The sequence below is a fragment of the Heloderma suspectum genome, chromosome 1 (genome assembly GCF_057233095.1).
Source record: "Heloderma suspectum isolate Gila_16-S chromosome 1, 16-S_ref, whole genome shotgun sequence".
Taxonomy (NCBI): domain Eukaryota; kingdom Metazoa; phylum Chordata; class Lepidosauria; order Squamata; family Helodermatidae; genus Heloderma; species Heloderma suspectum.
In genome coordinates, this window is record NC_139458.1 from 258,758,903 (window position 1) to 258,784,893 (window position 25,991).

The 25,991-nt window shown below is 46.1% G+C and overlaps 1 protein-coding gene across 2 annotated transcripts in view; it reads left to right on the forward strand.

Annotated features, from left to right (window-relative positions):
• Positions 1–355: 355 nt before the first annotated feature.
• GABRP (gamma-aminobutyric acid type A receptor subunit pi) overlaps positions 356–25,991 on the forward strand; it is a 53,913-nt gene continuing 28,277 nt past the window's right edge. Inside the window, exons 1-3 of one of the 2 annotated variants that reach the window (XM_084830574.1) lie at positions 356–536; positions 15,749–15,852; positions 17,403–17,528. Coding sequence is in view for 1 of the 2 variants with exons in the window: in XM_084830564.1 (XP_084686690.1) it covers positions 15,797–15,852 (56 nt within the window). In the remaining variant the exon portion in view is untranslated. The remainder of the gene's footprint in view (positions 537–15,748; positions 15,853–17,402; positions 17,529–25,991) is intronic. The other variant, XM_084830564.1, reaches the window with a different exon arrangement.

Below are 25,991 nucleotides of genomic sequence, written 5' to 3' on the forward strand. Positions count from 1 at the left end.
ACCCTGATTAATGAGTCATGTCTTTGATTAGCACCAGTTCTTCCAGGGCAAAGTAACAGGACTTAAATATAGCACAGGAGCTGGTTCCAGTAATGAACAAGCGTGTATTTGTATTATTTCCTAGCCTATTGTTGTTCATAGACCACAAAGGACAATCTAGAAAGAGGCCCATTTTCATACCTTGAAATGAAACTTAAATCTGCAGAAGTGCAGTAGTGATGATGTAACTGAGAAAAATTGTCTCACTAAAGATGTTGGAAGGTGAATGATGGCCTGGGCTGGGACAACGGCAGAGGAGGGAGGGGCCATGCAAATAGTGTCTCAGGTAAAGTCCTAGGAAAGCCCGCACAGTCCTGCTTTACCTGCAGTTTGTGTCTTGTTGAGGAAAGGGGATCTCTACGTGCAGAGGTCAGGTGAGAAAACGGGTTTTCTTGATGGAGTGAAAATGACAGCACCGGAACAACCGTAGAACCCAATTGATCCTGAACAGTAATGACTGACGTAAATTATTAGTTGCAACCAGATGAATGCTGCTGGTGAGTTTGCTGGACCTTCATTCGAAGAATCTTTATGGAAAGGGCTGACAAGGAGATAGACGTCTTTGTAGATACAACCTTTACTTTCGCTGTGTTACTATCAGGCACTTTGGTTTTGCTCCAGCAATGCAAATAGACCCGTGATTGCTCAGGAAGGGAATTGCACAGTTTACGGGGGAAGGGTACACTGAACATAAGGAAATGTTGACAGTCCTCTTTTCTTCTTCTTTGAGCATCTTCTTTGATAGTTTAATTTAGGCACACTTTGCGGTGGCGGGGGGGGGGGCAGGGCGGGGAGTGACACCATGGAAGGCAACTTAATATGCCCACAGTAATATCCATTTCTGGAAAGGCTTGCCATGGACAAAAGGCTCTGAACGTTTGACTGTGGTGTGTAGATATTCCTTATTGTTGTTAGCTGAAAGGAAGGGAATAACTGGGATCATGGTGGCGAGCTGAAGGTAATGGCAGAGAGGGTAAGTAGAAAATGCAACGAGGCAGGCTAGAGCTGTGTGTCGAGTGTCTCCCCCCTCTTAGTGCTCATGCTGAGCCCTGAGCTTACTTCTACTCTTTAGTGCCGGGGCAGCGAGAAACAGAAACATTTGTCATGCTTGACTCAATTCAGGATGAGAACGCATTGTGATTCTTGCAGATTCATGCTGGAGGATGATAGGCTGGTATTAGGGTAGGTAACCTGATGCTTTGGACTACAACTCCCATTGACCCCAGCCAGCATGGCCAATGGTCAGGGATTATGGGGTGTGCATCCTTCCCCACTGTGACAGTTCGCCTGTGAGATGGACGAAGCAGGAAGGGGAGATGACTAGAGCCTGGCTGGCTCATGTGGGGCAGCCACTTATGAATGGCCAAAAGAGGACAAAAGTGGGCACTGATTTTCATAGAATTTGCATATGCTAATTTATATGTGAAGATGCACATTTAGAAATGATGATTATAATTGAAATAGAAATACAGGACATCTCACCATAGTGTGGAAAATTGTGACCAGGTGACAGGTGTGCCTGCCTGCTCAGCCTGCTGTCCAGGTGCTAACTGTGGATGGCCAACTTCGAGGCCCAGCTCCTCCTCCTTGTGGTTTTTTCTCTTTAACCCGGACTTAATCTGTGAAAGAGGACACATGGCCACCCTAGGTCATGCCAAAGATGGCCAACTGAGGCATAAATCATTATTTAAAGACTGCCCATCAATAGTAGCATTGAGGTAATCCCTGTTGCTGAGTCCTCTGCAAAATAAAGCCCAGCAAAGTTATTTCATGGGGTAAAAGGCTGGGTGAATCCAAGCTGTCTCCACATGATCATATTGCCTTTTACCCCATGAAATAACTTGGCTGATCTTCATTTTGCAGAGGACTTGGCAACAGGGATTACCTCAATGAACTACAAATTCCTTGAATGATTTCTCCCAGTGGTTTCGTAGAGATACTCAATAACATGATGGGGGTGGGGGATTTATGTCTGAACCACCTTGTAGAACCCTGTTGGATAGGTTTTATGGGGTGGATCAGCAATCTTGCAGCACCTTCATCCTCCCTGCTAAAATGGAACCACTGCAATGTTATGTCTCCAATGTCTAACCCTGACGGATGGCACTGAAAGAGACCAGGGCTGATGGCACAGAATGGTGCTGAGAGGTCTAATAGAATCAGGAGGGTCACACCCTTTCAAAGGTTGTCCAACAGCAGAACCAAGGCAGGTTCTGTGAATCTGTTCCAAAACTAAGGCCTGAAGCTAGACTGAAATGGGTCCAGATGTTTTGTCTTGGCTAAAAGAGCTTGGAGCTAGACCACTGCTGTTTTCTCTATGAGTTTGACCAGACACAGAAAATGAGAGTCTGGTTGTCATTCGCTGGATTCAAGGGTTCAGGGCAGGGCTGGCATCCAGGGTAGGCATGACTGGGCACTGGCTGAGGGCCCACACCCCAGCAGGGGCCACTGACAAGAGCATCCTGGGGTTGTTCCTCCCCTACTTCCACTGCCTACTTGTTCACTGGCTCTCTGCCTCTCAAGCAAGCAAGTGGTAGCAATGATGGGAAAGAGGATGAGGAGCAAGAGCAGCTGGTGGCAATGGTGGTGAGAAGGTGGGCTCACTGAGGGAGGGCCCTGTTGAGGGTGTCTTCCCGAGGGCCCTCAAGACCTGGAGCTGGCACTGGTTCCAGGAACGGTTTCTTCAGAGGACTGGAGACCACCCTTCTTCTCATGAAGACATTCCACACAGCCCTGGTTGAATCATCCAGTCTCTTGACAAGATATAATCTACCAGGTGGGGCACAGATTTAGAGCACCAGGTTCAGAAAGCAAGGGTGTACAGAGAGACATTCAGACAGGCTGTCTTCCCAGTTACAAGATCTCCACCAACCCTTGGAAAGCCATATCCGGCTTTTGGGGGTCAGGATTAAGTTGGCAGAGGGACGGGTGTGTGTCTTTCAATGGTATTAAAACATGATTATTTTAATGGAATCTTTATGCCTTTAAATTGTTATATGCTCAAAGGCTTTGGGATGAGTCAAACTACAAATCTAAACAATACAATGATACACACACACACACACACACACACACAAGTCCAATACCCACCATGACAGGTTTGCAACCCATCTTATAGGCATTTGGCTTAATGCACATATACTTGCAAGACATCTCTGAGACTTCATAAGCATTAAGACTCATCTGGGGGTTGTTACCAGGGATGTCATTAAGGTAGGACTTTGGGGCAGAAGTCCAGGGTTCCACTCAGCAAAATGAGCACAAGGGTCTCCCAAACCAAGCAGGTCTGGCTTACCATACATCTAAAGAATCAACGTTTTAGCTATCATGGGCTCAGTCTTGTTCTGGTTTTTGTTTTTTGGGGTTTTTTTTGGTGGGGTAGTGGGGAGAGAATCACTTCTAAACAGTTTCACTCACCAGAGCAGAAGGGGTGGTGAGGCTATGCAGATAGACGTTTGTGAATGGGAACAATGCCTGTGCTGGTTGGTGAAAGCTGTATCCTTTGATGGTTGGGGTAATCAGCAGACTGTTCAGGATAGTTTGGGCCCCTTTTGATTCAGGGGATTATAAGACAGTCTCTAACCTTCTACATCTGGGCAAGGCAACAGAGGAACTGGTGGCTGTCCAGATTCAAGTTCTTTTGGATGAAGCAGATTATCTAGACTCATTTCAGTCTAGCTTCAGACCCAGTTTTGGATCTATGGTTCTTCAGCCCTTAGCAAAAAGAAGAAGTAAGCCTACATGCAGATTCCACAGCCCATTACTACCCTGTTTCCAAGCTTCCCTTTTTAAGAAGGTTGTTGACCAGCAGCTTCAGACACACAGGATTCCAGCCAATTTTTCTGGGCCTCTGCCAGATGGGATGTGAACCTGACATTGTATGGAGACTGCAGGCAGACTAGGGTTGTGGCCTTGGTCTGTGTTCCTTAAAGACACAAAGGGTAGACCAGCCTCCCCCAACTTGAGTGGTGTACTCCAGATGCTTTGGAATACAACTCCAAAAAGCCCCAGTCAGTAAGGCCAATGGTCAGGAATTATGGGCGCTGCCATCTGAAACATCTGGAGGGCATCAGGTTGGGGAAGGTTGGGTCAGACCCTAGTGACATTGTTAGATCTTTCTGTGGGTTTTGCTACTGTTGATCCAAAGGTGCAGGTGACACAACTGGGGGACTGTATACTATCCCCCTCATTCTAAGCAGTGAGAATCTAGTGCAGGGGTGGGCAAGTTGTGGTCTTCCAGATATTTTGGCCTACAACTCCCATCAGCCCTAGCCAACATAGCCAATGGTGAGAGATCACGGGAGTTGTACATTAAACCCTCTGGAGGGCCACAACTTGCCCATCCTTGATCAAGTGAGTGGTGGTGGTGATGGTGGGCTAGAGGTCATCATACCATAGGAGTCTTCCCTTTTTTCACTCAGTAACTAGTATATGAAGGTGTTGGGGCAGATCATAGGGAAATATGGAGTCTGGTGCCATCAGTTTGCTACTGACATCTAATTCTGCCACTCCTCTTCCATCTGGCTAGTTCATGCATAATGTAGAGGCAAACTGCATGACTCCATGATGCAAGTACTTGTCTAATGTTCATATTACACGTTTCTTGCAGTCACACATTTAGGTGTACACTAACAACTTCTTAGTGTGTGGTTATCCCTAGTGTTTAGTTCTTACTGGGAACTGGATGACAGTGAGATGACAATCCAGACAAGATAGTTGGAACTCCCTGTGACCTGGCAGAACAAATACCTGCCACAGATGGCATTCAGTATATCGTGGTCTCTGAAGCCCACAGCCAAATCCAGGTGCTCCTTAATTTATCCCTGCACTTGGAGGATCCCCAGGTTTCAGCATTAGCCAGGAGTGCCTTTCACTGGCTCCATGGAAACTATAACTCTCTTGATCAGATTCAGACCCGTCAATTAACTTTTATGCCTTTGTAACCTCAAGGTTAGTCTGCCTTGATGCATTCTACACAGGCCAACCCTTCCACACTCTCAGGGAGCTCAAGCTGGTAGAGAATGCAGCGTTCCACTTCCTAACAGGGATGGGCCAATGGGAGCAAATGGCACCATCGGCACTTGTGAATTGGTTTCCTATTGTCTTCCAAAGTGTTGTTTTTTAACCTAGTCAGCCGGGATGCAATATATCAAGAAGGTATGTCCCATCGTGACCCCTAGGATCAAGCATTCCTAAGATCTTAGTAATATTGTTTGTGATCCAGATGAAAAGAGCGCATGCATCAAGAGGTGCTCGCAAAGCTTGGCATATGATGGTAGAGCCCCTTTCCTTTGGAGATCCACCAAAGCTCTAGTCTGAGCTTGCTTTGGTGTTGATCTACTCAGGTATGCATCTCCAGTGCTAAAGACACACATGGCCTGTCAATTCTGAAGGGTGGATATCCATAGAACTACATACGTATGTTGCAGTGGCTCCAGTTTTGTCCCAGTCACCACTCCTAAGTTCTTTAAGGCACTTTGTTCCTAATTCTACATGAGCAGCCCTTCGCATCTGACATGGGGCTGGAGATCTAAAGGTACCCTTCAACATGCAGCAGGTGCCTTGTGTTCACAGAAGAGCTGTTTTTACACCTTGTGCTAGAGTTTTGCATGAGAAAGTGGAAATAAATCCAAAGATATTCTTCCACATGTGCAACACTTGCACAAGTATAAATGTGAGAACTTGCCTGTTAGAGCATGGTGCAAACCCTTCTTACAAGCGTTTGTGGAACATCACTAGCAATTGTTTTGTTTCCAGTCATGGTCCTTTGGATCCAATCCATGATGTGTGTGCATCATAGTACCAAACCGAAGCAAAGATTTAGAAATGGAAGGCTTTGTGCCTCCCATTGACTGTCATGGGAAATAAAAATGGCTACAAGTGTTTTCTCTCAGTCAGTACTGGATGATTTGCAGGCAAAGTAGCACCTGAAGTGGGGATTAGGTATGCTAAATTTCAGGAAAATAGGTATAGGGGGTTCTGTGGTAAAAAAAAGGTAAAGGTGTCCCCAACCAGTTGTGTCCGACTCTAGGGTGCGGTGCTCATCCCCGTTTCTAAGCCGAAGAGCCAGTGCTGTCCGAAGACGCTTCCGTGGTCATGTGGCCGGCATGACTGAACACCGAGGTGCACGGAACGCTGTCACCTTTCCCGCCGAGGCGGTACCTATTTATCTACTTGCAATTTCTTGCTTTCGAACTGCTAGGTTGGCAGGAGCTGGGACTGAAGACGGGAGCTCACTCCGTCATGCAGCACTCGGGTCTCGAACTGCTGTCCTGCCGACCTTCCGGTCTGCAGTTCAGCGTCTTAACCACTAAGCCACCGCGGCCCCTATAAAGGAAAGGTTCCTCCTGTGCAAGCACCGGGTCATTGCTGACCCCTAGAGGGATGCTGCGTGCACTAGCGTTTTTGTGGCAGACTGTAGCAGGGTGGTTTGCCATTGCCTTCCCCAGTCGTGACTACCTTTCCCCCCAGCAAGCTGGGTACTCATTTTACCGACCTCGGAAGGATGGAAGGCTGAGTCAACCTGAGCCGGCTACCTGGGACCCAGCTTCCGCTGGGATCGAACTCAGGTCGTGGGGAGAGCTTTGGTTGCTATACAGCCACCTACCACTCTGCGCCACACGAGGCTCTGGTTCTGTGGTACACACCTTATATTTTGATCTTTTTAAAAGAGCAACTGCCTATAACTGTTTTATTTCTTGGCTGAATTAGATGAAATTTGCAGGGATAGTTGCCCTATGTCAGGGGACTGAACCTGCCAAATTTCAGATTTAAGGCACAAGGTTTTTCATGCAAGAGTAGCCATGACATTCTGAAGGTATCCCAAAGAGGACATACCTATCTCCCTATGTTCCTTGTGGGCCATTGTTCTGAAACTGACTGACAGCCTTGAGCTGTGAATAACTAAAAAACCTGCAAGGTTTCAGAAGGATAGGTGTAGCAATTTATGTGGAAGGGGACTCCTCACATTTAAGGTGTGTGTGTGAGTGATTTGCTTCCCCTTTTTCTGGAGGTCTTTTGGGCAATTTGTTTGCAATTGGCACACATCATAGAGATGTCTCCAGGCAAGAAACCTGCAAAGTTTCAAAAGGATAGGTTCAGGAGCTAAGGAGTTATGATGACTGAAAGCCAGTTTAAAGCTTTTTTTTTTTTTTTGGTAGTAAAGCCTGGTGGTGTTGGAAGAATGGCCATCTCACAGTTCCATCCTTGCCCTCCCCCAGAGCACAATGATTGGAGAGCCCCTGCTAAAATGTGCCCTAGGACTAAAAGGTGGATTTGTCAGTCATTCAACTATAGAAGCTCTTGAGGGCAGCATTCCAGGGGTGGTTGGGGACTAAGACAAAAGGGGTGGTGGCAAAATACTAGCATATTTCATTTCAGAGACATTTCAACCTTTTAGAATGGAAAAATGGCACAAAAGCTGGGAAACCAAACGATCAGCAATTGTGGAAAAGGGGTGTAGCCTTCTGGGGACCTCTGGCTGGATTTGGCTCCTGAGCTTGAGGTTCTGCACCACTGTTTTATTATTAATGATTTATTTATTAAGCATTTATAAATGAATTTTTTTGCTCACCGTGGCCCTCAATCTAGCATGACATGCAAACCATGCCCAAAGTTTTCCTAGGCAGCTTACAATATCAGCTGAAAATCAGTGAATTGCGATGTTCACTTGTAACTCTAAAATTTTAGAAGGCCAAGAGAAGATGAGGTGGTGGTGGTTACATTGATTAATCTCTTTGGTTTCTGGAATGTGAAAGTGATTTTTTTTTAATGGGATCTCATGGCAGCCCTAAGCTCAGCCAATTATTCATAGCAAGACCATCCATCTCTTATCAGATCTCTGATACCAGCGTCCCATAGTCTTTTCCATCCCACACTCCGTAAACAGTTCTTTCTTGTTTGGTAAATATTTGCATTTTTCATGGCACATGGTTAAAAATAGATTTCATCATGCTCAGATATACAAAAATAGCCTTGGATGGTTTTTATGAAAATTTGTGATGACCTGAGGGGCACCGGTGGACCAGGCAGCCTTCTTCATTGCTTATGATTTCAGATAATAATCTTGTGTAGCCCAAAGAAATATGCAATGCAAGCGTAAGCATGTTTACTCAAAAGAAAATCATATTAATTTCCATGGGATTTACCCAAGTAAATATGCATTGGATTTCAGCCTTAAATTATTTAGTAAAGCCATTCTTGCTATTAAAGCCTGTTCTCTAGGCTAGTATTCTATCCTCCAAACCATTCACCCTCCTCATTGTAGTTCAGCCTCATTCGCACTTATGCTCAGCATCAAGGGTAGTCATCACTGGGCACTTGCCAAGGGGACCATGCCTCAGAAGGAGGCCCCTGACCAGAGCTCCTTGGAGTTGCTCCTCCTTTTCACCCATGCAGTCTCTGCCGTCATTTGCCTCCAGCTCGGTCTCAGACAGTGCTGGTGGTGAGGAGGAGGAGCAGCAGATGCCCCTGCCCACTTGCTCCCTGGCTTTCTGCCTGTCATGCAAGCAAGCGGTAACAATTACGAGAAAGAGGGTGAGAAATAATAATAGCTAGTGACAATGGTGGTCAGAAGGTAGACTAGGGAAGCCCGAGAAATCCACTGCGGACTCAAATCAGGCCGGATTCTCAAGAATCCAACCTGTGAAGTCCGCAGTGGGCCACCCCCACTCACCTTTGGGTCGGTGAGATTTTCAATGGGGTGACTCTCCAGAGTTCTAGGTGTCACTGAGGCCCTTCCTTCCCATGCCGGCTGTCAAGGACTTCCTTAACAGCCAGTGCGGGGAAGAAAGGTCATGGCATGGCCAGTGCTCAGTGTGCTTGCCCTGGCCTCCTCTTGAGGAGACCAGGGAGAGGGCGTGGGGTGCCACCGAGACCCTTCTTTCCCACCAGCTGTTAATGGCTTCCTTAACAGCCGGTGTGGAGAAGAAGGGTCCCGGCGCAGCCAGGAGGAGAGCCACCCCGCGAAATCCAGCAGATAAGGCTCTTGGGAAATCTGTGGGTCCCCAAGCGGCCCGGATTTCCTTGCTGCGGACCCCACCTGGACCGGAAATCATGGGGTTTGAGACAGGCCCAGCCTGTCTCAAGGAATGCCTGCAGCCACAACAGACAGGTCGCTCAACGAGATCAGCCTTGGATGGCCTTCTCTCTGCCCCATTGGCCAGGACAGCTAGGCTGGTGAGGATGAGGGAGAGGGCCTTCTCTGTGGTGGCCCCCACTCTGTGGAACTCCCTCCCTAGGGAACGCCGCCATGCCCCTTCTTTAATGAGCTTCTGCCATGCATTGAAAACTTGGTTGTTTGGATAAGCATTTTGGGTGGGTTAGGGTATTCTTAGACAATTTTTAATGTGCAATTTTACTGTTTTAAATTGTACTGTTGTACATTGCCCAGAGTGGCCCGGCCAGATGGGCGATCAATAAATTTAATAAATAAAAGGGGTTAGGCTGGGCCAGAACTGTATAGGGTTTTAAAGGTCAAAACCAACACTCATCCAGCCACTCACCGTCTCCAAACATTTGGACAGAGATTCTACGGTCAACTCTGGTTAAGATTTGAACGAGAGGTAGAGCTGCATGTCATCCACATATTGATGACACCGCATCCCAGACCTCCTGATGATAGCCCCCAGCAGCTTTACATAGAAGTTAAATAGCATTGGGGAGAGGATGGAACCCTGTGGCACCCCATAAGTGAGCGGCCACGGGTCTGAAGTCTCCTCCCCCAGAGCTACATTCTGGTACCTGCTGGAGAGGAAGGACCGGAACCACTGTAATACGATGTCTCCAATGCCCAACCTCTCCAGGCAGTCCAGGAGGGTACCATGGTCAACGGTATTAAAAGCCGCTGAGAGTTCGAGGAGAACAAGGAAGGAGTATTCACCCCTATCCAAAGCTCTCCTCATATCATCCACCAAGGCAACCAAGGTCGTTTCTGGCCCAGGCCTGAAGCCTGATTGAAATGGATCTAGATAATCAGCTTCTTCCAAGTGTGCCTTCAACTGCATCGCCATCACCCGCTCAATTATCTTGCCCCAAAATGGCAGATTCGAGACTGGGTGAAAGTTGCTCAAGACTTGGGGATCCAAGGAGGGCTTCTTTAAGAGCGGTCTTATCACTGCCTCCTTGAGGGCTGATGGCATCACTCCCTCCTCAAGGGTGGCGTTCACCACCGCCCTGATCCCCTCACCCAGTCTTTCTCTGAAGCTCATAATGAGCCAAGATGGGCAAGGATCAATTAAGCAGGTGGTCAGCTTTACAGATGAAAGCACCTTATCCACTTTATCAGAAAGAAAAGCTGGAACCGATCCCACAAAACTGGTTCACCACAGGCCGCCACTCGCTCACTAACTGTGTCCATGGCACATGGAATAACACTTCTGATCCAATCAGTTTTGTCCACAAAGTGCCTTGCCAAGGCCTCACAGGAGGCCTTAGAATGCTCCAGCGGTTCCGGAGCAACTAGAACGACCAGGCTTCGGACAACTTGGAACAGCCTCCTGGGACAGCACTCTGCAGACACGATAGAGGCAGCATAATATTCCTTTTCTGTAGCCTTCATCGCCACATGATAGGCTGAAGATACAGCTCTAGCCCATGTCTGATCACCTGCAGAGTGAGACTTCCGCCACTGGCGCTCTAGCCATCTCACCACCTGTTTCAGAGCTTGTAACCACGGATTAAACCATGGTGCAGTTTGAACCCTGTTCAGGGGGAGAGGGCATTTCAGAGCCACCCAATCTAATGCCCCAGTGATTGTGGCATTCCAGCCACCCACCAGGGTCTCGACTGAGTGCCCATTTGTGTGCTCCAGAGAATCCCCAAGCGCGTTCAGGAATCCATTTGGATCCATAAGACGCCTGGGGCGGACCATTTTAATGGGTCCTCCACCCCTGCAGAGGGGTTGTGGAACCGAGAAGTCCAACGTCACCAGATAGTGATCTGACTATGACAAGGGGGTGGTGGATATACCCCTGACTTCCACATCACTCCCTGCTTCCCCAAAAACAAACACAAGGTCTAATGCCCGACCAGCTACGTGGGTGGGCCCAGCTGGAATAGGGCACAGCTCCCAGGAAGCCATGGTCTCCTTGAAGTCCTGGGTGCCCCCGTGAGGATGGCCTCTGAATGTACATTGAAGTCCTGCAACACCAATAAGTTAGGGGACTGCACACATACATCAGAGACCACCTCAGGCACCTCGGCCAGGGAGTCAGTTGTGCAGTGGGGTGGGCGGTATATGAGCAGAATCCTCAGACTGCCTTTCGGGCCCAACCTCCAGTACATGCACTCAACAACCTTGGTCTCCTGGAGAGGGGGTCTGGTGAAGACCAAGGACTCCCGGTAGATAACAGCCACTTCCCCTCCCCGATCCCCAGCCCTCGGCTGCTGCGTGTACGACAATCCGGCTGGGCATATGGCTGCAAAAGTTGGAGCAGTGGCCTTGTTCTCCTTTGGTGAGTAATAAGTTAGTGGGCAGCACAGAATAGAGGCATTTGAGGAAGGCTAATTGATCACGTTGTTCATGCTCTGATGAGAACAACCCTGTGTAACGTCTGGGCTTGGAGCCAAGACAGTCATGCCCACTCCCAAAAAAGTCAACAAAACCACTTCAAAAAATGGCATTTTCATACTTCGGTTCCAAACAACAATACTCATAGGAGTGAACCAAGTGATATGCTTTTGAATCACTAGTATAAAGGTTATTATAATATGATGTTGTGAGACATACCCCCACCCCCAAGACAGACAGACAGACAGACACACACACACACACACACACACACACATACCTTTAGCTAGCCCAGCCTTTCCCAACCTGAGTCCTTCCTAGGGTGGCCACATATGAATTGCCAAATAAAGAGGACATGCATCACTAAAAGAGAGGAGAAAAGAGGACACTGATTTGCGTATAATTTGCATATATTTATATGTATAGATGCAAATTTAGAAATAATTATAATTTAAATAGAAATACAGCACATCTCACCATGGTGTGGAAACCTGTGACCACAGGACCTGTGTTCCTGCCTTTTCAGCCTGCTGTTAATGGGCAACAGTTTTTATAGTTCTTTATCTTTGAACCGACAGGGCAGCCCTTCAAATAGAGAACGCCTTCAAATAGGGAACAGTCCTCTGGCAGACCTTCAAACAGAGAACTGTCCTCCATAAAAGAGGACAGATGGCCATCCTAGGAGCTGTTTTGGACTAGAGTTCTCATAATCTCTGATCATTTGCCATGCTGGCTGGGGCTGGTGGGAGAGTTGCAGCCCAAAATATCTGGAGGTTATCATGTTGGGGAAGGCTGAGCTAAGGTGGTTATGAAACACACACGTGTGTGTGTATGTGTGCATGTGTGTTAAATTATTACATTTTTAAGGAGTTTTTGTTTTTTTGAGAGAAACCTGGGCATTCTGTGATATGCAGGCATCATGCACACTTGGGCATAATCCATCTTCAGGGTAGATCCCATTGAAATGGCACTACAGTGGTGCTGAGCAGCTCTGGATCTTTTTAGTGAGACTTGGACAAAAAGAACTTCATTGATGTGCTCCCTGTGTTTAGGATTCCTGAATACACGTTATGCTCATCCCATAAAAAGCAGCTCTGTGTAAGCCAGGCTCTGACTCTTAAGAATTCCGAAAGTTAGTTAGTTTATTTATTTATTTATTTATTTATTCATTCATTCATTCATTCATTCATTCATTTCATTTCTATACTGCCCAATAGCCGAAGCTCTCTGGGCGGTTCACAAAAATTAAAACCAAACAGCACACAATAAAACAATTTAAAATATATAGAACATTAAAACCACAATATAACAGTACAACCACAATAAAACCTAGCAGCAGTGCAGGAGTTTAAAATACAGATTTAAAACAGCAAAGCTAAACGTTTAGAAAGCTAAAATGCTAAAATGCCTGGGAAAATAAAAAGGTCTTCACCTGGAGCCGAAAGGAATACAATGTAGGTGACAGGCGAACCTCACCAGGGAGCTCATTCCAGAGCTGGGAAGTTCCCAAAGAGACAGGCAGAGAAAGCTGAAAGGAATCTCTCTGTTACATAGCTATGCCAATTTCTCCTTAGCAGCTAATAGTCCCTTCCAACCCCCTGGGGACAATTAGGTGATAAAGGTGAAATAGGGAAACCATAGATAAGCAATCCCCTCCAGCTTGCTTTGCCTATCTCCAGAGAACCTTTGGGAAAAATGAGAAACCAAAATGAACAAATTTGTCCATTCTTAATCTGTAGCGGAGCTTATCAGTTTATGGAAGAAAATGAGCCATGTTTTCTAGAGCTAGGGTTTGGGTATGGGAAGATTTTTTACATCAAAGAATTCAGACAGTTTTCTGGGGCTATTGCATGGCTTACCACCAAATAGGGAAATTTAGGCGGTGTGTGAGTAGTCGATTTCTTGGGAAAAGGGGTGCCAGTTTGCGGGTGTGTGTGTGTCTGGAGTAAAGGCAATATGGAAAACCCCAAACGACAGCTGTTTTATCTGCAGAAAGATAAACAGACCATCATATCCTGGGTTTGTTTGAAGACATGATATAGCAAGGTGGGTAGAACATAGATTGTGGGTCTGGATGATTAAGGGTGCAAATCTGTTGATTGTGCCCCGGCCGCTCAGAAGCCCCCAAACTTGGAGGCTTCTGTGTTTCTTATGCCCTGATGGGCTGAAGCTGGCAGGACAGGACGAGTGGAAGAGGCAATCTTTTCCTCTCTGTCCTTTCTGGTTTTCCCTAGATGGGCTACTTTGGAAGGGGAGGGATGGAGGCTGGAGGAGGCTCAGGATAACTCATATCCTTGTTTCTCCAGTCTCCTCTCCAACCTGCCCACTGAAACGCCCCCTTTCCTCCTCCTCCGAGGTCACTTTTCTGACCTTGGAGAGACAGCTGATGTGGTTCTCTCGGTGCTGGCTGTGAGGGGGAAGGGTCTGGGGTCAGATCTCTGACTCCCCCTTCTGAGGTTGGAGTGCTGCTTCCAACTTCAGAGGGGTATTCCGAGCTGTCTTTTAGTCCCTGGGATGCTTGCCCAGGAACCATAGGACTGCTGCGCTCTAAGTCAGAGCCTGGCTTACAATGGCTGTTTTTAACACATCAGGGTTGTTCAGACGATCAGAGAGGGAAACAACACGGTATCAGTTGTTTCCTCCGCGTGTGCTAGTCGCATGACCAGGATTACCCTAATTACCTGAGCCGCATCACAGTTTGCTGTGTCGTCCGAACCCAGCACACAGGGGTAATGCATTTTCACCTACCCAACAACCAATACTACAAGCTGTGGTTTGTAGGGTGGATGAAAATGCACTACGCCTGCACTGGGCTTGGACTACACGACAACCCATGATGTGGCATGGGTAATTAGGTTAATCCTGGTCAGGTGACCAGCATGCATGGGGCAGGGGAAACAACCAATGCTGGGTCCCCCCGCCCCCCGCTGATTGTCCAAACCTGGACATTGAGTGTAACATGTAGGCAAGATCTCTTGGTCTAAGGCAGGGAATGTCTGGCCCTCCAGATGTCGTTGGACCAGAACTCCTATCATCCCTGACCATTGGCCATGATGGCTGGGGTTGATGGAACTCGAGTCCAATATCTGGAGGGCCAGACATTCCCTGCCTTATCTGGAGGGCCAAAAGTTCCCCAGCTCCCCAGGCTAAGAACACAAAAACAGCCTCTGACAGATCAGACCCAGGGCTAGGACTGGTGTTAAGGTTAGGACCAGGCTTCATTTTAGCCTTCTGCCCAGCACTGTGCCTTCAACAGTAGCTAGCCAAAAATTATAAGTTGTACACTTAAAAGTGGGTGCCAATCTGACTGGAAGGCAGACAATGAATTCCTAGATAAACAAATAACACACACACTACAACGCGAACACTTTCCCACTAATAACAAAATGATTGTTTTCTAGATATAGGGGTGCTTGAGGAATCAGTCATTGTGAATTTTGATTCAAACTGACCGGATCTGTGCCTCTGGAAGTAATGCGTGGATCAGAACGTAGTTATCCACCAGTTTTGCACTTCCTGAGTGTTCTGACAGTTTTCAGCTCAAAAAACGTAATAAATGCATTTAAGAATGCTTATGTTGAGAGAAAATACATTTAGAGAAAAGTTTTAGAGGAAATATGGTTAAAAGGTGTATTTAAAAATGTATTTAAATGTGAATTCTTGTGTGGATTTTGTTGCAGATCAATGCAGAAACGGAAGGAAACGGGTTTATGAGCAAACCCATGGAAAACAGTGGCATAGTAGAGCCAGGGCTGACAGGGATGCAGTGCTGGCACTTTTTTATTAGCAGGGACACTGATGTCATCCTCCCCCCCTCAGACTTCCCTGTTCCCTCTGAGTTTAGCTGCAATCTCACAGTAGCTGGGGGCAGGGGGTGGGAGGGATTGAATTTTCCCAGCAGCAATATATTGTTCCCTGTTGTAATGTACATTATTTTGGCTTGGTTTTGAATGGGCAATTAAGACCCATTAGCTTTAAAGAGACCTGCTCTTGGTAAAAATGGAAACGGCTGGAAGCGTTAGTTGATATGGATCAACACAACTGCCTGCAATTTTGGACGCTCCTTTGGGGCTTGGCTATGGGATAGTCATGATGAATGTATCACTACGCTACTGATGGAAAGGGTTCACGCACCTGAAACAGGTTCATCTATTCATCCCTACTTATCCAGATGAAATATTTCTCTGCTTTATTTCACAGGTCACTGATAATTTAACTGCTGCCACCAGTGGTGAATAATCTTCCCAAATGCACCAACGTTATTATTTCTCCACCCATGTGTGGCTTTTTCTTCTGTGTCAAGGGTAAGTTGAAATGTATTAAGATATCTGCAGTAGGAATGGGGGAGAAATGTATTCAGCTTTCCTTGTGATGTGACCTAATTTACACCACTTCCCAAAACAATATGAGAACTGAAGCAAAGATATCCTTTGGTATTTGCCACTCTAAATTTTGTGATGCAGTCCTCCAATTTTTTTTTAATTCAAATGGTATATATGAGGAAAAAGTGCCCCCCCCAATGCATGTATTAGTGAAAAATTGGGGAAATTGTTTGCAAAAATGTGTATGTATATCAGGAGAAATGTACATGAAAATGTGCATGAAGTATTTAAAAAAAGCAAACTGCTGCAGAAACAGAGTGAAACAAATTTAAAGACTGGAAAAATGAGAAACCCAAACTGACAGATTCATTCATTCCTAATCTGTAGCACAGCTAAACAGTTCATGAAAGAAAATGGGCCATGGTTTCTAGAGCTAGGGGTTGGGTATGGGAAGATTTCAGACAGTTTTCTGGGGCTATTGCACCAAAGAGGGAAATTTAGACAGTGTGTGAGTAGGTGGGTTTCTCAGAATAGGGATGAGGGTTCAGAAGGGTTCTGGAGATAGAGCAATATGGAAATCGCTAAAGGACAGCTGTTTTATCCTCAAAAAGATAACAGACCATCATATCCTGGCTTTGTTGAAAGACAAGGGTGGGCCTAAAGTAGATTGGGATCTACTGGTAGGTCTCTGGCTGTTTTGCAGTAGATCAGCAAGGGTTTCTGACTCCCAACTGTATGACAATAACAAATCCTTTCCTTCTCCCCCCCCCACCCCAAAATTTGGCTCCTGAAATGAAGAATGCTTGAGGTGAAAGCCAGGAGTAGGTTTATGGATGAAGGATCTGTGAGCTCAGTTCTTGTACTGAAGTCCTCCCACCCCTGCAGGATAAGATGACGGACTCCTAGAATCCAGCCTCATCAAGTTGGCCCTGCAATATTTATTTATTTATTCATTCATTCATTCATTCATTTCTGTACTGCCCAATAGCCAAAGCTATCTGGGTGGTCACAAAAATTAAAACCTCAAAGCACAGCACAAAACAATATAAAACATGAAAACTCAAAACCACAAATGTACTTGTTTCACCCATTTCAAGAGCATACTTACATTTGGTACATGTTATGGCTTTCTTTACCTAAGTGGCCACTTTCTTTATAATGATACCTGCAAGTTGACCAGATGTATGGCAGCTCGAAGGATGATCACACATGGTCCAAAGCAGCCAAGTGTGTGTGGGGGTGTGGGGGTGTCCCTTGATGGATTGCCTACAAATGATAATAGTTCCAAGACTGGGAATCTGCTCCTTTTTAAACTGCTTAGAAACATCAGATTTTCACAGAGCTTGGCTACTTTCCTAATTAAAAGTTTTATGTGATTGCTGAATGGGTGGCTCTTGATGTGAATTAGTGAATACTGATGAACACTGAGCTCAACCCAATTGAGTATGAATTTGATATCAGGATGCTTTACTCTGGAGAAACTACACACCTACACTCAACATCCACACTGCTCTTCAGGTTTTCTCTTTCAGTTTACAGACTTCTGGAAGGTGAGATCTGTCCTCTCTGGTCATTCCCCTTTACTGAACAGTAACCATGTTTGCACAGCTATCACTCATTCAAACTCTCTGAGGTTGTGGTCCTAAGCATGATTCCAAGTAAGTAGGCTGAGGCTGCATTCCAACATGTACTTACCTGGGAGTAAGGTCCCAGGTTTACTTGATTTACTTCTGAGTAGATTGGCATAGGATGATGATTATGATTATGTATATCCCGCCTTTTTCCCAATACTGGGACTCAAGGCGGCCTTACAACGTCAAAACTTCTACAATTAAAACCTATGAATAGAAATATAAATACAACTGTACAAAAGTTAAAAATGTAATTAAATCATCAATATTAAAATTGTAAAAATATTAAAACATTAAAAGACAACCACATTTTCACAGGTCCAGACTAGTTATCCCCAAAGGCCTGCTGGAACAAAAATGTTTTTGCATGCCTACGAAAACATATCAAGGAGGGTGCCACTCTCGCCTCCCTGGGAAGGGAGTTCCAGAGCCCTGGGGCAGCCACCGAGAAGGCCCTCTCCCGCGTTCCCACCAGGCGTGCCTTGTGATGATGGCGGGATAGCGAGAAGGGCTTCCCCTGAAGATCTCAGGGCACAAGTAGGCTCATAGGGGAGAATACGATCTTTCAGATAACCTGGACCCGAACCGTATAGGGCTTTATAGGACATAAGCAGCACTTTGAATTATGCCTGGAAACAGACTGGGAGCCAGTGAAGCTGTTTTAACAGGGGAGTTGTATGCAGGATTGCACTGTTAGGAACAGGCTACCAGTCACAGGCTCCAATTCTGTACACATTTACCTGGCAGTTTCATTAAGCACAGGAAGACTTATATCTCAGTAGCACAAGATTTTTTTTAAACGATTATTATTACTACATTTATATCCCATCTTTTTTCTCTTGCGAGGAACCCAAGGTGGCTTATGTAGTCCCCCTCTTCTCCATTTTATCCTTGCAACAGCCCTGTGAGGTAGGATAGGCTGAGAGTTAGTGACAGGTTGAAAGTCACCCAGTGAACTTCATGGCTGAGTGGGGACTAGAACCCAGGTCTCCCGGGTCCCAGTCCAACACCCTACTGGCTCTCTCCACACTGGCTCTCAAGGTGCAAGGATGGCCACCAACTTGGGTGGCTTTAAAAGGGGGATTAACGGAATCTGTGGAGGCTAAGGCTAACAGTGGCTACTATAACAGTGGCTGTATATTACCTCCACTATCGGTGGCAGTATGCCTCTGTAGAGCAGTTGCTGGGGAACACAAGTGGGAAGGGCCCCTGGCTTTTTGAGGGCCCTTGGGTAAGACACCCTCAGTGGGCCCCCTCCCTCAGTGAGTCGACCTTCTCACCACCCTTGTCTCCAGCTGCTTTTGCTCCTCATCCTCTTTTTTGTCATTGCTACCACTCGCTTGCTTGACAGGGGGAGAGCCAGTGAGCAAGCAGGTACTGACATCTGCTACTTCCCTTGTCACCACTACCGTTGTCCAGGCCAGAGTGAGAGCCAGGTGAACTAGCAGGTTGCAGTGATGAAGAGGAGCAGCAAGTCCAGGAGGCTCTTGTCAGCGGGCCCCTGCTGTGGTGTGGGCCCTCAGCAGGTGCCTGACCACGTCTCCCTTTGGCACCAGCCTTGGTGCTGTTGCATTCATGTCCTGGTTGTGGGTTTCCCATGGGCAGCTGGTTGGCCACTGTGTGAACAGAATTCTGGACTAGATGGACCCTCAGTGTGATTCAGCAGGGCTCTTATTATGAGTAGACATGCATAGGATTGCACTGTTAGTCTCCTATGTCTTGGAATATTGGCAAGAACATAGCATTGGCTCTCTACCAGAGAAAAGGAAGGCCTCGACTTATTAATCATTTTGGCTGTCTGCTGATCTTAAATTGGCCATTAACCCACACTGAGGTTGAGTTTGGAAAAGACGCAAGCAGGCTGGAATGTGCCGTATGATCTCCCCAGAGTGAAGGCTTAAGCTTAGAGATGAGCAGAGACTTGTTGTCTCCCAACTGCACCATTGCTAGTGAGGAAATGATAGACCAACTGTTGCGAAATGAAACAGCCAGTTATGTCACCTTTCCAGAATTGCCGCCTAGCCAGTATTTTATTGGCCTGACCAAAGTTTCACCCCACTACCCAATTGCCAGAGCAAGAAATAAAGCCAGGAAAAAGTTGCTATTATTTCTCTACTTCATATAAAACGTAAAGTGCTGTTGCACTCATGTCCTGCTTGTGGGTTTCCCGTGGGCAGCTGGTTGGCCGCTGTGTGAACAGAATGCTGGACTAGATGACCCTTGGTCTTATATTCTCTAATGTACCTTGTATGTAAAAACAAAACATGGTACCTTTCAAAGTGGAAGAGCACTTATGCTCAAAGGCACTGTGTCCCAACACTGATATTTTAAAGCTAGAAGGAATACTTTGCCCCAAGGGCCTTCAAAAACAAAAACACCATGCGCCTTGCTTCTAATCAGAGATAGGGGCAGGGGCCAAAACTTTATTTTTTTTTTTGCGGGGGGGCGGGGGGGGAGGAGACCATAAAGGGTGGCAACTAAGCTTCCAGGTCACACATTTCTGAGGGATGAAAATTAAAAGCTTCAAAATTTAGATTGAATATTTGCTTGGCAGAAACTGGCCAAATATATGGTGATTCTGTGGTTTTCAGTATTTATTTCATTTCATTTTAAAATGTTTCTATGACGCCTTTATACCAACGCACTCAAGGCACCTAATAACAGAAATAATACATTTAGGACTGAATCCTATGCATGTTCAGACTGAAAAAAGTTATACAACTCCCAGCATTCCACAGCCAGCTATGCTGGCTGAAGAATGCTGGGTATTGTAGGACTTTTTTCTGTCCAAACATGCATAGGATTGCACCCTTAACCATTAAAAACATCCTTATAATTTAAAACTAAACCTAAGGTAAAGGTAAAGGTGTCCCCAACCAGTCGTGTCCGACTCTAGGGTGCGGTGCTCATCCCCGTTTCTAAGCCGAAGAGCCAGCGCTGTCCGAAGACGCTTCCGTGGTCATGTGGCCGGCATGACTGAACACCGAGGTGCATGGAACGCTGTTACCTTTCCCGCCGAGGCGGTACCTATTTATCTACTTGCAATTTCTTGCTTTCGAACTGCTAGGTTGGCAGAAGCTGGGACTGAAGATGGGAGCTCACTCCGTCACGCAGCACTCGGGTCTCGAACTGCTGACCTGCCGACCTTCCAGTCTGCAGTTCAGCGTCTTAACCACTAAGCCACCGCGGCCCTAAAACTAAACCTACTAAGCAGTAATACACAAAAACAACAGCAGATGATAAAATGACAACAGTCAAAATATTTAAAATATATAAAAATGTTTTCACCAGCTTCGGGAAATTCGTGGAGGATTTCTTTCAGAACGGAGAAACAGACTCTTTTCAGAAGGGAGTTCTGGAGCTTCAGCACAGCCTGTGAAAAGGTGGTGGTGAAATTAGGGATATGCAAAAAAAAATCATCCCCGTTCACAAAACATGCGAACATGTCACGTTTGCAACTCCGAATGTGAGCAGGACCGTTATTCCCAGAAAGGTTTTGCAATTTCCCAAGCTTGCATTGTGTTCAAAAGTCTGCATTTGCGCAAGTGCGCACTTCTGAAAATGAGCTCTTGTGCAAGTGCAGGGTTGCAAATGCGCGTTTCCCCTCCAAAAAATGCATTTTCAGGCCTTCGCCTATGAGGAGAAATTGTACGTTGTTTTTCATGGTTGAAAAAAAAGATGCTCACATTCGGAAGCGAGAATGAGGCAAGACATTTTCGAGGCAGAAAATGGAGAACCTTGAAGAGCTCAAACATTGCTCGCTCTCCCATCCCTAGGTAGGACAGATGCATAGATTGGCCTGATTTGCACACAATACTAACCCAAAGTTGTTGTTTTTGTACATTGTGTGTTATCATGAATTGCTCCCAGTACAAATGGGAGCGGCTAAACAAACCACCAACCTTCTGTTTGATTAGCATTATGTGCAAACCAAAAACTCTGGCTTGTCTCTCTCCCAGCAAGCCAGGGAACTAACAAGGCAGAGAAATAACTCTGGCTCATCAGGGGTGAGCAAAACCAGAGTTCCTGGTTTGCATATAATGCTAGCCAAACCATGGATGGAAATCCGTGGTGTGTTTAGCCACTCCAATAACCCAGAATTTTTTAAATTAGCCATTAAATTAGCTGGGGGTAATGGGAGTTGTAGTCCATGGCTCAGGAAAGGCTGCCTTACACTGAGGGTATACAGGGGTAGTCTTCCATCTTCCCAAGCTGTCAGAGGCAGGGTCAGAATGTTACTTCCATGCAAGAACCTCTGGACAATCTTTTTCTTAAGCTCATTCCACCAAATCTTTATGTTGGTTAGCAGTAATCTGGAGCAGCAACAGAAATAAAGTTTAGTGTTACACATGTCAAAATGTTAGCATTCTAATCAAACTCATCCTGCCACATGGGCTTTGTGCCTGTGTGCTTAGAGATTAGAGGTGGGGCAGAAAAAAGCTGATGATTTATACTGGAGATAGGGAGGGGCTGTTCTTTTGGCTCATCCTCACCAACAAATAATTTCATACTTGCTTTCCAAGTTATCGAGGTATTTAGGGGCTGCGGGTTGCTTGATGTTTTTGTACCGTGCTCTGAAATTATTCCCCTTCATGGATCACTGCCTTGTTGTGGCGAAGGGGCTTGCGTAACTCAGTGAAGCCATAAGCTATGCCGTGCAGGGCCACCCAAGACGGACAGGTCATGGCAGAGAGTTCTGACAAAATGTGGTCCACTGGAGAAGGAAATGGCAACCCACTCCAGTATTCTTGCCAAGAAAACCCCATGGAACGTATCACAAGGCTAAAAGAGATGACGCCGGAAGATGAGCCCCTCAGGTCGGAAGGTGTCCAATATGCTACTGGGGAAGAGCAGAGGGTATTTCCAAGTAGCGCCAGAAAGAGTGAAGCGGCTGGGCCAAACCCGAAAGGACACTCAGCTGTGGATGTGTCTGGCGGTGAAAAGAAAATCCGATGCTGTAAAGAACAACATTGTTTAGGAACCTGGAATGTCAGATCAATGAATCAAGGTAAGCTGGAGGTGGTCAAACATGAGATGGCAAGATTGAACATCGACATCTTGGGAATCAGCAAACTAAAATGGACAGGCATGGGCGAATTTAATTCAGGTGACCATCATATCTACTATTGTGGGCAAGAATCCCTTAGAAGAAATGGAGTAGCACTCATAGTCAACAAAAGGGTGGGAAAAGCAGTACTGGGGTACAATCTTAAAAATGATAGAATGATCTCAGTACGAATCCAAGGCAAACCATTCAACATCACAGTAATTCAAGTCTATGCCCCAACCACTGAGGCCGAAGAAGCTGAGGTTGATCGGTTCTATGAAGACCTACAACACCTTCTAGAACTAACACCAAAAAAAGATGTCCTCTTCATCATAGGGGATTGGAATGCTAAAGTAGGAAGTCAAGAAATCACCGGGATAACAGGCAGGCATGGCCTTGGTGTACAAAATGAAGCAGGACAAAAGCTAATAGAGTTTTGCCAAGAGAACATGCTGATCATAGCAAACACTCTTTTCCAACAGCACAAGAGGCGACTCTACACATGGACATCACCAGATGGTCAATATCGAAATCAGATTGATTATGTCCTTTGCAGCCAAAGATGGAGAAGCTCCATACAGTCAGTAAAAACAAGATCTGGAGCTGACTGTGGCTCAGATCATGAGCTGCTTCTTGCAAAATTTCGGCTTAAATTGAAGAACGTAGGGAAAGCCACTAAACCTTTCAGGTATGACCTAAATCATATCCCTGATGAATATACAGTGGAGGTGAGGAATAGATTTCAGGGATTAGACCTGATAGACAGAGTGCCTGAGGAACTATGGACGGAGGTCTGTAACATTGTTCAGGAGGCAGCAACGAAATCCGTCCCAAAGAAAAAGAAATGCAAGAAAGCCAAGTGGCTGTCTGATGAGGCTTTACAAGTAGCTCACGAAAGAAGGGAAGCGAAAAGCAAAGGAGAAAGGGGAAGATATACCCAACTGAATGCAGAGTTCCAGAGAATAGCAAGGAGAGACAAGAAGGCCTTCTTAAATGAACAATGCAAAGAAATCGAGGAAAACAACAGAATGGGAAAGACTAGAGATCTCTTCAAGAAAATTGGAGATCTCAAGGGAACGTTTTGTGCAAAGACGGGCATGATAAAGGACCAGGAAGGCAGGGACCTAACAGAAGCAGATGAGATTAAGAAGAGGTGGCAAGAATATACAGAAGAACTATACAGGAAAGATCTGAATGTCCCTGATAGCCATGATAGTGCGGTCACTGAACTTGAGCCGGACATCCTAGAGAGTGAAGTCAAGTGGGCCTTAGGAAGCATTAGTAACAACAAAGCTAGTGGAGATGACAGTATTCCAGCCGAGCTATTTAAAATCCTAAAAGATGATGCTGTTAAAGTGCTGCATTCAATATGCCAACAAATCTGGAACACTCAACAGTGGCCACAAGACTGGAAAAGGTCAGTTTACATTCCAATTCCAAAGAAGGGCAACGCCAAAGAGTGTTCAAACTACCGCACAATTGCGCTCATTTCACATGCCAGCAAGGTGATGCTCAAAATCCTACAAGCTAGGCTTCAGCAGTATGCGAACCGAGAACTACCGGAAGTACAAGCTGGGTTTCGAAGAGGCAGAGGAACTAGAGATCAAATCGCCAACATTCGCTGCATCATGGAGAAAGCAAGAGAATTCCAGAAAAACGTCTATTTCTGCTTCATTGACTACGCTAAAGCCTTTGATTGTGTGGATCACAACAAACTGTGGCAAATTCTTAAAGTGATGGGAGTACCAGACCACCTTACCTGTCTCCTGAGAAACCTGTACGAGGGTCAAGAAGCAACAGTAAGAACCAGACATGGAACAACCGATTGGTTCAAAATTGGGAAAGGAGTACGACAAGGCTGCATATTGTCACCCTGCTTATTTAACTTATATGCAGAGTACATCATGAGAAATGCCGGGTTGGATGAATCAGAGGTCGGAATTAAGATTGCTGGGAGAATTATCAACAACCTCCGATATGCAGACGATACCACCCTAATGGCAGAAAGCGAAGAGGATCTCAAGAGCCTCTTGTTGAGGGTTAAAGAGGAGAGTGCAAAAGCTGGTTTGAAACTCAACATTAAAAAAACGAAGATCATGGCATCTGGCCCTATCACTTCCTGGCATATAGAAGGGGAAGAAATGGAAGCAGTGACAGATTTTACTTTCTTGGGCTCCAAGATCACCGCAGACGGTGACTGTAGCCATGAAATTCAAAGACGCTTGCTCCTTGGGAGGAAAGCTATGGCAAACCTAGACAGCATAGTAAGAAGCAGAGACATCACCTTGCCGACAAAGGTCCGTCTAATCAAAGCTATGGTTTTCCCAGTAGTAATGTATGGCTGTGAGAGCTGGACTGTAAGGAAGGCTGAGCGCCGAAGAATTGATGCTTTCGAACTGTGGTGCTGGAGAAGACTCTTACGAGTCCCCTGGACTGCAAGGAGGTCAAATCAGTCCATCCTAAAGGAAATCAACCCTGACTGCTCATTGGAAGGACAGATAATGAAGCTGAAGCTCCAATATTTTGGCCACCTAATGCGAAGAGAAAACTCCCTGGAAAAGACCCTGATGCTGGGAAAGACTGAAGGCAAAAGGAGAAGGGGACGGCAGAGGATGAGATGGCTAGATAGCATCACGGATGCAATGAATATGAACTTGAGCACGCTCCGGGAGAGAGCGCAGGACAGGAAGGCCTGGCGTGCTATGGTCCATGGGGTCACGAAGAGTCGGATACGACTGAACGACTGAACAACAACAACAACTGAAATTATTCTTGGCTGATAATTACATCCTGACAAATGGGGCCCTGTGAAAATTCATAAGGGGGACCTTGGCCCAGAAATTGAGGCTGAGCGCTTGCATGCTACTCTTTGCTGCCACGAATATTCCCTGGTGGCATGAAGGAAACATGTATGTGGACTCCTCGCATGCCATGTTCTCCCCATATATGATTCTGCAGAAGTAGAGGGCATGGAGTCCCTCTCTACCCTGGACTCCCGCACCCCAATTTTCACTGTCAGAGCCTGCATGTAGCAAAGGCTGCTTTTTCTTTCTTTCTTTTTAATGTTCTGGTTGTTGTCAACACCTACCCCACTCCAAACCTGTCTAGGCCCCAAAATAGTGGTAGTGATTAGCAGGAGTCTCCTACCTGTGTTCCCACACGGACTACCCGCCCCTTATCTTCCTCTGTTCCTCATAGCAAGGCCTGTCTGTTTGCACCAGAGAACAGGTAAACAGAAGTTCACCAACCAAGTTCAGGGACGAATATTGCAAAATGCTGTCAGGAAGCTCCTTCTACTGGTAGGACACTGAAATGCTGGAAAATAGACCTCTGAATTCCAAGCTTTGTTGGTGGGGACCGAGCATACCAAGGCATGATATCACTGGCTTGCTTGGCATAGATAGTGACTATAGTTGGTGGGGATGAGTCATTGGGGCCCTCAC